At 42.2% G+C, this 15,546-nt stretch overlaps 1 protein-coding gene across 1 annotated transcript; it reads right to left on the reverse strand.

Annotated features, from left to right (window-relative positions):
- Positions 1 to 336: 336 nt before the first annotated feature.
- SLC25A46 (solute carrier family 25 member 46) lies at positions 337 to 15,127 on the reverse strand. The gene is made up of 8 exons (XM_083464614.1): positions 14,762 to 15,127; positions 13,044 to 13,086; positions 9,158 to 9,215; positions 8,490 to 8,567; positions 8,145 to 8,245; positions 5,671 to 5,727; positions 4,057 to 4,114; positions 337 to 1,681 (listed from the first exon to the last, which is right to left on the reverse strand). Exons 1-8 carry the CDS (start codon positions 14,997 to 14,999, stop codon positions 1,103 to 1,105), a joined length of 1,212 nt encoding a protein of 403 aa, XP_083320740.1. The 5' UTR covers positions 15,000 to 15,127; the 3' UTR covers positions 337 to 1,102.
- Positions 15,128 to 15,546: the final 419 nt, after the last annotated feature.

Below are 15,546 nucleotides of genomic sequence, written 5' to 3' on the forward strand. Positions count from 1 at the left end.
TACAACCACCTTTTCCAGAAGAATAATTAAGCAAAGATTAAAAAGCTGAAGTCACAAGTGGAGAGGAGACTGATTGATAAGACAGGCAGACCACCAATTTCAGCCAAAATTCTTTTAAAAGAACTTCACTCTTTGGGGAGCAGGGGATTAGCAATGTTAAAAGGCAAGCTTTTTTATTATACTAGAATCAGAATAATCTTTATTTATTATTACTAGCCATAGCAATAAAATAAAATAAAATACTTTTGACCGGTATTTGAAAACATGATCTAATTAGGGCCATGATTGTGCTAACATAGAAAAAATAATAAAACATATCTTGGGATAAGATATATCTTATTTAGAACACATTTATTTAAAATAAAATCCATCAGACTTCAATGGAATTTGTTTTCAAGTGTTCTTATGGTGTTTGCCTAGTAGTGGTGAGGCAATGTATTTATAAACTGCTGATAATATTTTAGAATCTTCACACTTTTCATTACCATTAACCTCATTGTCACATTTGTAAATCAACAAGAATACGATGTGGAAAAACTGGAAAAGCAACCACTTCTACATTCACATTTGTAACCATAGCAATTTTAATCCTTGTTATAGCAGTTATATGGCAAAATCCTTCAGCAGAGTTGTGAAAGTTCATTGGTTTTTGAGAGCATTCAAATGTAGTCAAAATAATTCTACAGACAGAAGCAAAGGCACACAGTCCTCAGTGCAAGTCCCTTTGAGAAGTGACAAGACTTTAAGAACAAGATCACAGCTATCATTCATTTCAAATTGAGTTTGTGCAGGATTCATCAGCAATCGGAAAATCACACTCTACACAGCAGATACAGATTTACAAAAGATGTTGCAATAGTTTATTTACATTTCAGTACTGAAAAGCCCTGGCCTGTATAGACTTCCATGCTTCATTTATCTCTCTCTCTCTCTGATTAAGTATTTCATAAAGGGCCTGGGACAACGCACATCTATTTACACAGGAACATTCTAGGTGGCTGGCAAGGAGAAAACCATTACTGTAGATTCTAAACTCGCAGCTTTCACTTGCTGACCTACTGCCTGAATACGTGGACTTTTGAATGGCCACACCCATCACCTTCTAAGAAACATTCTGGAGCAGCGTTGAGTAAAGAATTTTAGTGAACTGCAGAACAGCAACGTGTAAGGTGTACTGTACAACTACAGCCCCAAACCCTTTGTAAAACCCCAATATTCCTTCTTCGCGCTTTATGGTATTGATACAGTCTCTCATTCCTTCGTACTGGGTATTGATGGGGAGGACTTCGTATCCTAGGTCCGTATTGTCAATGATGGTGCGTGTCCCTTGGATATGAAGACGGTGCAAAACTGTCTCCAGAGGGTAGAGCATCACATCAGCGCAAAGGCTGGCAGCAAAGCTGGCAATAAGTTCTGGGAAGTAAGCATCCAGCATGCTTTGCACAGAACTAGAGTTCTCAGCTGGAAGGCTGGGGGAGTTCTCTTTCTTGAGGAGGAGCAGGACTAACTTTTGAACAATGGAACTGATCACATAATGAAGAACTCCGTGTAGAACAGTCGGAAAGGCCAGGGCCAGGAGTGGGAGGAGCCGCTTGCTATGGGGCACTCCAAAGCCCATTGCTCTGCCTATGCCCTCTTTCAGACAATCCAAAATCCCAGGATTATCCCGAATGATTTCGCTCTGTAAAAAGAAAAGAAAAGCACCACAGTATTTCCAATGAATAAACATCCAGAAGTTGTGACATTTGCCATTTTTAATTTTTTTTTACTTATAAACAAATTATGCATAACCAGCTTCAGCAACAGGATCATAATCCACATTTGCAGGGATACTCTCAGCATAGTCTCCCTGCAGTCAAGAGGCATCAAAAAGGACAAGGAAGTGGGGGACTGACCACCCTTACCTCACTGGATCTGGTTGGGGAAATTAGAGTTGTGGAGTCGGATCTCCTTTATGAATATTTCTTGCCACTACAGTTTGGTGCAGTGGCAGGAGGCCCATTTTTCTGTATTAACACTTACCTCCCACCAGCACGCACCCTAGACATGGTGGTTAAGATTTGGACCGACCTAACAAGTCTAGACAGCATCTTAAAAAGCAGAGACATCACCTTGCCGACAAAGGTCCGTATAGTTCAAGCTATGGTTTTCCCAGTAGTGATGTATGCAAGTGAGAGCTGGACCACAAAGAAGGCTGATCACCGAAGAATTGATGCTTTTGAATTATGGTGCTGGAGGAGACTCTTGAGAGTCCCATGGACTGTAAGAAGATCAAACCTATCCATTCTTAAGGAAATCAGCCCTGAGTGCTCACTGGAAGGACAGATCCTGAAGCTGAGGCAGTGCATAACCACACTCCCTTATCTCACTCACACGTAAATATACAGATACACGCTAACCTCTCCATATGTGTATTGAACAGAGCAAATTAGATCCCAAACAATTTAGGTCATTGGTATGAACAAACGTTTTCTTGAAAACCTTTGGGGATTTGACAATACGTTAGTAGGTGTTTCCAATTATATCTTTGCTAAATGGCAAAGGAAAGTAGTGGTTTGAAGCTATTCCCACCAAGTTGACATTATGCCTCTAAAAGATATCACACCCATTTTGGAAAAGGAAGGGAGGGAGGGGAGGGGAGGGCTGTTTCCAACCACTAGCTTCCTTTGCTATTTTTTAAAAACGAACAAAGGGTTTCTTGAACTCTAAGGTAAAGGTAAAGGGACCCCTGACCATTAGGTCCAGTCGTGACCGACTCTGGGGTTGCAGCGCTCATCTCGCTTTACTTGCCAAGGGAGCCGGCGTACAGCTTCCGGGTCATGTGGCCAGCATGACTAAGCCGCTTCTGGTGAAACAGAGCAGCACACGGAAACACCGTTTACCTTCCCGCCGGAGTGGTACCTATTTATCTACTTGCACTTTGATGTGCTTTTGAACTGCTAGGTTGGCAGGAGCAGGGACCAAGCAACGGGAGCTCACCCCGTCATGGGGATTCAAACTGCCGACCTTCTGATCGGCAAGTCCTAGGCTCTGTGCTTTAACCCACAGCGCCACCCGCGTCCCTGCGGCTGTATAAAACACAAACAGAAATTCACCAGTATTAATAATTCTTAAAATCCATGGTCAGGATCCCAAGACCTCGACAACGGGTTCTATGCATCTAAAGAGGCTATGAGCATTTATCAAACAACACCATGCCACATGAAGGGCTATTTTTTTAAACCAATAGGGGGGTGCAGAAAAGATAGAGCGTGTGGAACAAGTTGCACAGTTCTTGGTGTCCTGGGCTCCGATCCTGATCACAGGCATTTCTCATGACACCAGGAGCCATTTCACTCCTCGTTTAAGAGAACACCAAGCAGAAAGAAATAAGCATGTGCAGGTTTTTAATTTCACGTTATCGTAACAGGGAAGGTGATTTTTCAAAATATGCAGGCGAAAACCTCAAAGGATATTTTGGAAGCATGAGGACACACAGAGAGAGCTGCACTACTGTGGTTAATTGAACACAGAAATGAACCAAATCAGCTGCTCAGTTTCATCCTATATTCTTCAAACCCCCAAGCCAAAAAACTTTGAAGTAACTGGTGCGCCACCAAGTGGCTTGGAATGGCACAAACTGAAAAGCAGTAAACTAGAAAATAAAATTGCTGAGCGATGAAACGTGCAAGCCCAATCAAATTTGACCGGTAGTTCAATACATTAAGAGAGTTTTCCTCACCATACAGTTCAGATGTCATTCCCTGCCCATTGATACAGCTTTTGGCACCTTTGTGTTGGATTTTCCAGATCCAAATAAAACCATTTAAAGAAATTAGCTGAAATCAGCTCTTGAAAGATAGGAATTATTTGCTGTGAATCTAAAAATAACTAGTAATACAAACCATGATATTGCTGTGTATCAAATACTTTTAATAAAGCAGAATATCTCTTCTTCCAGGGACAATGCAAATAAAGACAGAATACCAAAGCTCAGGCCAGCTGATGCCAGGATACTTTCACCTCTGATTCCCCAAATAATGTTACCTGACAGCAGACAAAAAGCACTTAACTTACCTGTACTGTTTCAATCAGACTTGCAGAATAAAAAGGCATTGCTATCAAGCAAGTCAGCCTAGAGGAAAGCACAAACAAACACTTATCATTTTGATAATGACATGTTTTTTTTGCTACAGTTTCAAACAAACAGCCCAGTCAACAGTCCATCTAAAACAGGCATCAGCAAACTTTTTCAGCAGGGGGCCAGTCCACTGTCCCTCAGACCTTGTGGGGGGCCGGACTATATTTTTTTGGGGGGGAAAGAACAAATTCCTATGCCCCACAAATAACCCAGAGATGCATTTTAAATAAAAGAACACATTCTACACATGTAAAAACATGCTGATTCCCGGACCATCCGCGGGCCGGATTTAGAAGGCGATTGAGCTGGATCCAGCCACCAGGCCTTAGTTTGCCTACCCATGATCTAAACTGAGGCTTTAATTTAAATCAGTTTGGCCCTGTTTCTAAGAGTTAAATTATTTGGCTTAGGTGGGGGAAGGTGCTGTTAAAATCCTCCTAACGGTAAGATGAATCCACATCCAAGATTAATTTAGTAGTTATGGATTCTTATGGCATTACTTCTCAAGATGCATATTAAGTGAAATAGATCATATTCTATAAAACCATTGGTATGATATTTCTGTGCAAATTCATTAGTGGGAGTCTTACAGAAATGACAGTTCAATTCCAAAGGCCTCATTTCTAGACATTAATGCAGCAATCTCCTTAGATGTACTCCTCGGAGCAAGATGGAGACACATGATAAGACTTACATATATAAATATTAGGCGGTTTGAGAGTCCTAAAATTTAACTCAATTTGAAGTTGTAGAGTCAGGTATGCTAATCATCTGCATACTATTCCTTGCTTTTTCCTGTAGGACTAATTGCAGTCATTAACAGTCGTCAACAGGTTTACCATACCCACTGAGTCAATCACCCAACTCCTACTACCCTCCTGAGAAAAACCCCACCCCACCCTCCCACTATATATATAAGGGTCTGGTGACTTCTGTTTCAGTGTATCTGAAGAAGTGTGCATGCACACGAAAGCCTATACCAAAAACAAACTTAGTTGGTCTCTAAGGTGCTACTGGACAATTTTTCATTTTTTTTATATACAGTGGTGCCTCGCAAGACGAAAATAATCCGTTCTGCGAGTCTCTTCGTCTAGCGGTCTTTTCGTCTTGCGAAGCAACCCTATTAGCGGCTTAGCGCTATTAGCGTTTTAGCGGCTATTAAAGGCTTAGCGGCTTAGCGGCTAAAAGGCTATTAGCGGCTTAGAAAAAGGGGGGGGGGAAGCAAAAAAATTCGCAAAACTCACAAGACGTTTTCGTCTTGCGAAGCAAGCCCATAGGGAAATTCGTCTTGCGAAGCGCATCGAAAAACGGAAAACCCTTTCGTCTAGCGGGTTTTTCGTCTTGCGAGGCATTCGTCTTGCGGGGCACCACTATATTTCAATTTGCAGTTGACACACTTCAGATTGCTAGAAAAAAAATTTATTGCCATATTGCTGATTAATCTTTTTTTCTTTTTTTGCATAAGCTGCTCTTGGTTCTTTTTTCAAGTAGTATAATAACATCCTTCTGTACTGAAAAAAATTGGGAGTAAATTTAACACATGTACGTACCCTTTCAGCATAAGATGTCCTCCTATCTGCTTGGGACTCCACTTATATGAAAGTTCTCTACAAAAAATAAAGTAGTAATTGGCAATAAATGGTTACTAACCAAAATTCAAGGTGAAATTATGGTGAAGTGACTTGCATAACAGGCAACACACAACAGCAACAGTCTGCTTGCGGAACAGACTTCTGCTCACGTGACGGAAATTCTTCTCCTCTCCTGCTGGCAGCCCTCCTTGTGCAATGGCAAAAATCTGTTGCAGAGGGTGCAGGGGAGATGGCAAAGTTGTTTGTGCAGGGTTGGATATTGCTCATAATCTACAGGTTTTCAGAGACACCGGTGCCTACAAAGCTCTGCCTGAACAGTGCTATGTTATGCATTTCTACATCAGAGATTACACCGCATATAGGAAAGCCACTGCATGTACAGAACATTTCCTGGCAAAAGAAGGAAATCTTTAATAAGAAGGAAGGGAACAGAAGAACCTGTTTCTGTGCCTTTTTCAAGTTGAACCACAACAGGCTACAGAACCTAAGAACTTTATTAAATTTAAACTTTTGTAATATAGTGATTTTGTTCCATGAGTAATTTTTAACAGTTGTTTTGAATGACACCAAAACTATTAATACAGATTTCATAGATTTTTAACACACTATCAGTGTTAGCACCAGGTACGATCTAAAGACAAAACATGTAGATCCTTATAACTAGCTGGGCAACTGTGACTGGGGCGCAAGGTAAGGGAAGAAAATGGTTTGAGCAAACCTCTGCAAGGATATTTCATTACCTATCAGTGGTAACAGGCATTTATACCTTTTTGAAGAGTTTTATAGCTTCCTACTGAGGATTCCTTTAAACCCAATCTAGTAAATTTACAACTAAAACAGTGCAATGACTGTGTTTTATGGCTATTAGAATATTTTTTAATGCAATGTTTTTATTGTATTGACTTATTTTCATTCATTTTTCAATAATCAGCATGTCAATGAGTCTTCCTTTACTAACTACTGGCTAGTTACATTTTAAATATTGCTTTATGTTCCTTGAGGTCATGCAGATCCCAGTAGTGACTCTCCTATACAGCGAAGCTCATACTCTCAAATGCTTTACATAGTTTGTAATGCCAATTTCCATTCTGTTATTTCAGAAGCAAAAAGGCAGCCGACTTGGATCTCGACTTTCGCTAAAAGACTACAGTTGCCTTACTTTGGGCTTGCTCCTGGATTTCAAAATGCTACTGCCAAGATAACAAGCTTACTCTTTGAATGACACATACAGTAATCAGCTTGTATCTACTTAACAGCTAAAACAGCTCATCTGAACTGGAAGAGACACTGGCCAACAGGGGGAAAAAAACTACTAAGAAACGGTATCAGCTGCTCAAGGTCAAATAGTCTTCAATCTGGAAACATAGGGAGCATTTGAGACTCTTGAGGTGTATTTAGCTTCCAATAGGAGAGGAAAGCAAGTGTTAAAGAAGAGCTCTAATTCACAGGAAGACTCAGTTACTGTTTATACAATTAACACCCCACCAGAAATATATCCAGTTTCTTAAAGAGGTACACAGATCAGTTTACAGTGCAATCCTAACCGTGCCTGTTCAAAAGTCAGCTCCACTAAATTCAGTGGAGCTTACTCTCAGGATTGGGACCAGATAATGGGTCTACTGAAGACATCATAGTCTAATTTTGGGGCTCTTCAGCAACCATCTTCTATAGGCCCATATTTACTAATGGCAAACGTATCCCACAGCTTCTTGGCTGTTGATCTCATCCATGTCATCATGCTCATTTCCTTTCCTGCTCTTTATGCCACTATTTTCAACAATGCCTTCTGTAATTCTACAAGGAGGTTCTACTGTTATTCCAGGGATATTCCCAAGTATAAGATATCATCACTGGCCATTCAGATCTGCCACAATAGGACTAATTCAAGCCAGCTTTTATATGTTCTTGGAAACCTAAGACTTTAGACAGAATTGCAATGCCACGTTCTTGGCACAAAACAGGTAACTAAGCATATTCCCCTGCACAGTTCTACTCAGGCAAACGTTGCAGCAATTGATCAGACCTAAGGTGGATGGATGAAATCCATCAGTGTTTGTCCACCAGTAGACAGATACTGTCGGCAGAACTGTGCGCCTTCCAGAGGGGTGGAATAAATACTGCCTGGAGCAGAATGGGGGTTGCTGAGGGAAGAGAGGAAGGAAAAGGCTGCTGTGTGAGTGGAAGTCCACTTGCATGACATTAAGAACATAAAAAGAGAGATGCTTGAACAGGCTAGAGGCCCTTCTAGTCCATCATGCCATTCTCGCAGTGGCCAGTCAGATGCCTATTGCAAGCATGCAGGTGGGTTCTGACTGCAACGTTGCCCACTGAGTTTTAATTTAAACTGATGCAATCAACTTCTGAGACAATCCCAAAGAGATATGATGGACAAATACTGCTTTTACTTAATGTAAGAGAAAAATGAGAATTACCTGGGCAAGGGTGTGAATTCACTGATGATGCCCTCTGCTCCAAGGGTTATGCCTTGAACAATGAAAGTGCTCCCCATTCCTTTCCAAAGAGCTCTGGGCCCCTGAAATTTAAAACGATAGCTTGAAGAAAACATCTACATAATCTAACCCAGTATTTGATGTTTTCCTGCAACTAGTATTTCCTTACAGTGACTTCTATGCGTATCTGCATTCATTATCTGCCATATTTTTATATTGGCCAACTGCATTTGGGGGACAGGGGCAGGAATCAGACTTAAAGTAGTATATAACTGGTAGTTTTATTTAATTTCTCTTTAAACAAATCTGTAGACACCAAATACCTACCTGGGCCTTATTGATGCTATACATAATGTTGACAATTGTAAATGGAGTGAGATGATAATTCCTGGCATGGTAATTAACCTGCAAAAACAAACATACATACATACAGTTACAAACATTTGTAAATGGTATAATTAACATGTTATAATAACATTGTAATTGACTCCACAACACTATCTCAATTGTTTTCCTAAAGAACTTACAGGATCACTCAAATACAATCCATGCTGAAGTGCTATCCAAATATCATATTTTAACTGCAACTTGAAGGAAATGTCTAATCCAGGAGAGGGTAACATGTTGGACCGTAAATCCCATTAACCTTGCCCACTGGCAGGAGTTGGAGTCCACATTTGGAGAGCCACTAGTTAGCCAATCAAATCCAGTATTTTCTGTGACATTAAAATTAAATGGGCTGTATCCAAAGATAGTCATACACCAGATAGATCCATTGAAATTAGTGTATATGACAAATGTAGGCCCAATAATTTCATTAGGTCTACTGTGAGTAGAACTTAGTTGGATACTAAAAGCACAAGCCTATCCATGTTTACTTGGCAGTAAATCCCATTTCTGTTCAATGGTGCTTACTCACAGAAGCATATGCTAAGGACTGCAGTCTAAGTGAGGCTAACAAGACACATTTGAGAGAGCAACTCACAACAACTTACCTGGCACTGTCGACGCAGAACAATGCAAGGATGAGCCAGCACATTTTCTGTAAACAAACTTTGGAAAAACAATTATGTTAAACACAGAAGTTTTCCCCACTTATTACTATTTATTTCATTTATGAACAGCTTCCTATGAAGCACCTCAAAGCAATTTCACAATACAATAAAACATACACGAAACAACTGCATATATAAAAACCACTATATATATAAAATAATTTCAAATTCAGTACAGATACCAACTGGGATAAAAATCTCTACTTAGAAAGCTTGTCAAAAGAAGCAAGTCTTCAACAGATGCGGAAAAGACAACTGAGATGGCACACTAAACAAGTGTTATTATTATCTTGTTTTAGTAATCAACATAACTCTGAAGTGTTATTAAGTTACAAAATGTTATTAAAATGCTTTAGTACTCTAAAGCAAGGTGTTATCTATCAGAATAATTTGTATAATAGCAAGAACTAAAAAGATAAACTTTACAGAGTATCTTGAAATCACTCAGATCTCATGAGGTTGGATGCAGACTTGCCCTTTCATTCACGGAAGGGATTTTTTATCAGTGGCCTGATGGAGAAACAAGAGAAGGAGATCTTTGCTAAATTTCCCTTCCTCCTCTAGTCCACAGTGCTATCTCCCATGGTGTTCCAGAGGGTCCCACAATCCTCCGAAATAGGTTTTCAGGGGGCTATGGGAGGCTGCAGGGCAAACCATGGAAAAGAGCCTCCCACTTTCTACCAAAAGAAGGGTCAAGTTAACAGAGTTCTGTTCCTGGCAAGTCTGGATCCAACCCTCCAAGTTCACTCACAACTTTTTATAACTAGCATCTATGAGCTGCCCAAGCAGCTGAGACAACTTATAGCAACACTGATACAATAAGTCATGAATGATACTTAAGCAGAAATTTAAACAGCCTAAAACCTCATTTAAAGCATTCCACTGATGAAAACAGAAATAAAAACGTATGTGTCTGAATAACAACAACAACAACAACAACAACAACAACAACAACAATAATACTCCTTGCATCTGGCTGGGGTAATAGGCAAGGTGGAAGGAAAATAGTAAAGGCAGCAGCACACCCAACAGCAGCAATACGAGCAACAAAACAGAACAGCTGGACTATACAAATCTACCCGTCAGCAAAAATGTTTTGAAAGAAAGTTGTTAAAAGCTGGTGGAAGACAAATTAAAGACATGGCTAGGTGGGCTTCCTTGGCAATTAATTCCACTGTGTGGAGCATGGATGGAAAAGGACTTTTCCCTTCTTCATACATCTTTTGGGGGCAAAGGGCAAAGCATGCCTCTTTCTCCATTCTCAAGGTATGCTGAACTCAGGTTGTTCAGGACTTTAGAAAAGATCACCGACACCTTGAATTTGGTCTAGAAGCAAATAGGAAGCAAATGCAACCAAGTTAGAGCTCTCTATATAGCCTGGTCTTATCAATAAGATGAGCCACATAAGTCTGCATTAGATTGAGCTTTCAATCCATTTCCAAGAGTATCTCCAATGTGGTGCATATAGTTGCAGTAATTTAGACAGGAAGTTAACAGTGCTTGGATAGTGGTGGCCAGATCCTTATCTGCGAGGAAGGGCATGAGTTCACCAACTGAAGCACATAAAAAGCTCTCCTTGCCACTGTTATCACCCGAACACCAAGCAGCACACCCTAACACATAGTTCTGCCGCTGTAGCAGCTATTTAGTACAGAAGCCAAACAGTAGAGCCAAGTCTTCACAATATTTACTATAAAGGTAAAGGGACCCCTGACCATTAGGTCCAATCGTGTACGACTCTGGAGTTGCGGCGCTCATCTCGCTTTATTGGCCGAGGGAGCCGGCGTTCAGCTTCCGGGTCATGTGGCCAGCATGACTAAGCCGCTTCTGGTGAACCAGAGCAGCGCATGGAAACGCCGTTTACCTTCCCGCCAGAGTGGTACCTATTTATCTACTTGCACTTTGACGTGCTTTCGAACTGCTAGGTTGGCAGGAGCTGGGACCGAGCAACGGGAGCTCTCCCCGTCGTGGTGATTTGAACCGCCGACCTTCTGATCGGCAAGTCCTAGGCTCTGTGGTTTAACCCACAGGGCCACCCGCGTCCCCAAAATTTACTATGCAAAACCCAAATCTGACAGATACACGTGGCTTGAGCTTGGACCTAGAGAAGATTCTGATGGCGTGACACATTCATTTCCCATGCAGCCTGCAGCAGTTATGCAATAAGTTATAAAGAGGAAACAAACAAATTGGCAGGAAACATTTAAGGCCTGGAGAGCAGACATTTTACATTAGGATCCGTTGCCGAAGCTTCATCAGTCACCCCTGCCCCTGAGAAGAACCAAGACCTGCGGAATGCCTTGACCAGTAGGGATCAAAACATCTTGTGTTACCTGATGCTGGTTGCTAGGCAGCACACTTTAAGGGGGAGGAGCTACTTTCCCTTAAGGTAATAGTAGAATCTTCAGGGGCAGCAGTTTACACAGCCACAATGATAGTGGGCAACTGGAAAGGCCCACCTCAGAGTGCTTGGTTTGCCAAGCTTTGCCTAAGAGGGAATTCTCCCGAGTTTTATTCACCAAATAACCAAAAATCCCCATACAATGAAAGGATTCTGTGTCACAGTTCTATTGGACCAATATACTGGGTCATTTGTAACTGCGTTTCAAATGAATGATACTGTTCTTGTTTGTACAGAAAATTCTGGCTCTATTTAGAGCTATACTGCCAAAGAAATAGAGTTATATAACATTGCAGCTTTCTGTCCTTGTGCTTCATACAGCTGTCAAGTTTAGTTAGGGGAAGCGCATGGGGAGCCAACTTGAGAATCGTGGCAGAAAACTTATGCTAAATCTGTCTGAGCACACCATAAAGCTTATTTGCAGGCCTATGAAGAGGTGGTGGTGGCAGTGGCAGCAAATAACTTTTTTCTCACCCTCCATTGAATTGAGAAGGGTCAATTAAGCCCTAAGGTAGAGTCTCTGAAATGTAAACCAACAGTGGTTCACTGCAATGCCTCTGCCAGATGCTTTGCTAATAAAAGTTGCTCACATTTGGTCTGACTTAGACACAGTCATTAGGGGAGACTCTAAACCGCAAGCATCAGATTCAACTGCATGTCACTACTGCTTGGATCATTTTGTTCTACCCTCCCTGTAAAAGCAACAGGAACTCTGGCCATTAAAGTCTTTTGCTTGTGGAAAAGAAAGCCTTTAATGCTTCTTTTCAGGAAAGTGAGCTTCCTCCAGTTCCGAACAAAGTCTTGTGGCACCTTAAAGACTAAGTTATAATTGTTTAATCTTTTGTGATCAGGCTACAAATTTGCTTCTGTACTCATTTCAATGCACTGGCTTTCATTTATAAAGCCTTACTGAAACCCTCATATGATAATTACTCTCCCCACCTCCTATATAAGCCCACTTGTCTGACATGAACAAGTTGTAAGGCTTTGCTTCCTTTATAAGAAGTGTAAATAGTGATAGCTCAGAATAGAGATGTTGTACTTCCAAGTTATGGAACTTTCTTTCAGTACAGGTTAGGAGAACTACCCCATACCTTTCTTCTTGTAAGAGCTGCAACACCTTTTTTAAAAAGTTACCTTTTGGCTGGACTCTTTCGATGGCTACTGAGTTTGATAACTGGATGTTACTGATATTGCCTTTGTATTACAGTGTTTGTTACTTGCTTGTAAACCACTTCGGAAAGTATATAAATATTGTAATGAATACATTTTTGAAAGGTGGTAGCAAACTCTGCTTACGCTGAATGAAAATATTAAAGCATTTAGTTGCATGTGCCACCTTAACACACATACAAAGATATGGATTTGGAAAAAGTAGTTTTGTGTATATTAAAAATGCTATGAATTACATAATTGTGATATTACCTTGCCAAGCCAATCCCAAAGCCTGCAAATCTATTCAACTGTTCTGAAAGACAGAAAGACAACACAAACAACTGTTAGTTTTAATCAGCTACATAACAAAACACAGGGAGAAGGACCCTAGCCAAAATTTGCATTAGCCTGGTAAAGGCACAAATACACACATAGATATTTACAAAATATAATAAATGAATAACTGATTGCCTTAAATTTCTCAAGTAAGCTAATATAATTTGTTCTAAAAAGGTAAAGGACTGCTGACAGTTAAGTCCAGTCGCGAATGACTCTGGAGTTGCGGTGCTTATCTTGCTTTACTGGCTGAGGGAGCCGACATTTGTCTGCAGCCAGTTTTTCTGGGTCATGTGGCCAGCATGACTAAGCCGCTTCTGGTGAAACCAGAGCAGCGCACAGAAACGCCATTTACCTTCCCACCGGAGCAGTACCTATTTATCTACTTGCACTCTGACGTGCTTTTGAACTGCTAGGTTGACAGGAGCAGGGACCGAGCAATGGCAGCTCACCCCGTTACGGGATACGAACTGCTGACCTTCCAATGGGCAAGCCCTAGGCTCAGTGGTTTAGAGACCATAGCGCCACCCACGTCCCTATAATTTGTTCTAGTCTGTGACAAATTTGGGACATACATTTGCTTAATTACACTCTCACTGAGCCATGATCCTTATTTTGTGACCTTGGGCCAACATTTCCTGGTTGGAGACATAAATAGACCTAGCATCATAGGGTCAACACTGCTGGACAGCTGCCAAGACCACAGTACCTCTACCCAGCTTCCCAAACAGAAAGGTGTCAAAAAGCAATAAGAAGTAACAGCCTCTTCTTACAATTACCACTTGCCTAGTTCTTTGTGGTTGCACCACTGAGAGGTGTGGGATGAGTGATTATGCAAAGACTTCAGAGCATCTACCTCCACATCTTGCTTATTGTCATTCTCTCTCTAGCCTGTGTGGCAAGAAATATTGGGCCTACAGGAGACAAACCACAGGTGGGCCCAACCCCCACTGCTGTATCACCCAGAGGAAAAGCATAGGTAAGTGAATGGACTAGCTGCTTTTCTGAGCAGCATTTGAGTGGGGTGGAGAATATATTGTTATAGCTTGCTAATGTTTTCCTCACGGGCACTATTTTTTCTAGAGAGTAAAACACGTACCACTTAAGAAAAGAAAAAACTGGTTCTAGAGAGACTGGCTTGCAAAAACTGGGTAAAGGGAAGGATTGTACAACATCCTGAGCTCTTAGTGAACAACAGGTTAAGAGAACACTTGTTCTGGGACTCACACTGATCGCTTTAAAAACTCCAAAAAATGAAAAAGCCTACAGTACTAAGCATGCCTCTGGCTCATCACGCTAGGAAGAGCTTCACTTGCAATCCAGCACCCTCGGAACAGTCCGCACTCCAAAGAATGCAGAGCACCAAACTGTTGCGGGCCCAAAATTTGCCAGAAAGAAGGGAATTCCGTTTCTACGACAGGCGAACAAAAACGTATAGGAACGTCCAGGAGCGTAAGAATCTCCACGTTGACCTTTGGCCTTTTGCAAGCAGAAAAGGCGATTTTTTTGGGGGGGGAAGGGGGGACATCCAGCGTAGGAAGCAAGAATATATGCGACCCACGGAAGATGCTGGGCTCTCCTGGGCCCCTTGGTTTTGGGGCCCAGGCCCCGCCTAACCGGCGCGTGCCTCTCCTTCTCCCCGTTATACGCACCGGAGCCGGCGGTCACGCTCCCCGCGTAAGAGTCCTCGTTGAAGCCGGCCGCCCCCAGCGGGGTCCCTGCGGCGAACTGCGGGGTCTTCTCCCCCCAGTGGAGGTTGCGGCTGCCGGGGATGTCAGGCGGGGTGCTGACCCAGTGGCCGAGGTCCGGCTTGGCCACGAAGCCCCCCGGCTCCTCTCGGCCGCCCCGGTAGCCCAGGCCGTCGAAGCCCTCGGGGCGCCGCGGATGCATCGGGCCACAAGCGAGGAGAGAGCCGGGAGACCCAGGAACGTCAAGCGGCTTTGACAGCAACAACAGGGAAGACCTCGCCGCTGCGCCCTCAGGTTCCCCCACCAGGCTTCACTTCCGGGTACCAACCGGAAGCAAACCCCGCCGCCCTGAAGCATACTCGTCTCCATGGAGGGTCATGTGACACGGGCTGGTTCCCGCCCCTAAGCCTGATGTTATTGGGGGGCGGGGCTCGTTTTGCCAGCCCGGTTCCTGCTAACCTAGAGGTAAGAAAAATAGAGCGTTTGGTTGTCCCTATGAAGGGACAGGCTACACCTATACTCTCCATATTTACTGGGAAAAGTTGTTTTTAAATCCACCAGACAATATTAGGACCAACCAAAATATTTTTGTTATTCATTTATTTATTTAATTTGTATACCGTCCAAACCCACAGGTCTCACCTGCTGGAAATGTAAAGAAAAAAAGAAGATACCTTTTACCATATGTGGCAGTAAAGGTAAAGACACCCTGATCGTTAGGTCTAGTCGTGACCGACTCTGGGGTTGCG

The sequence above is a fragment of the Podarcis liolepis genome (assembly GCF_965112155.1).
Source record: "Podarcis liolepis genome assembly, chromosome: 11".
NCBI lineage: Eukaryota > Metazoa > Chordata > Lepidosauria > Squamata > Lacertidae > Podarcis > Podarcis liolepis.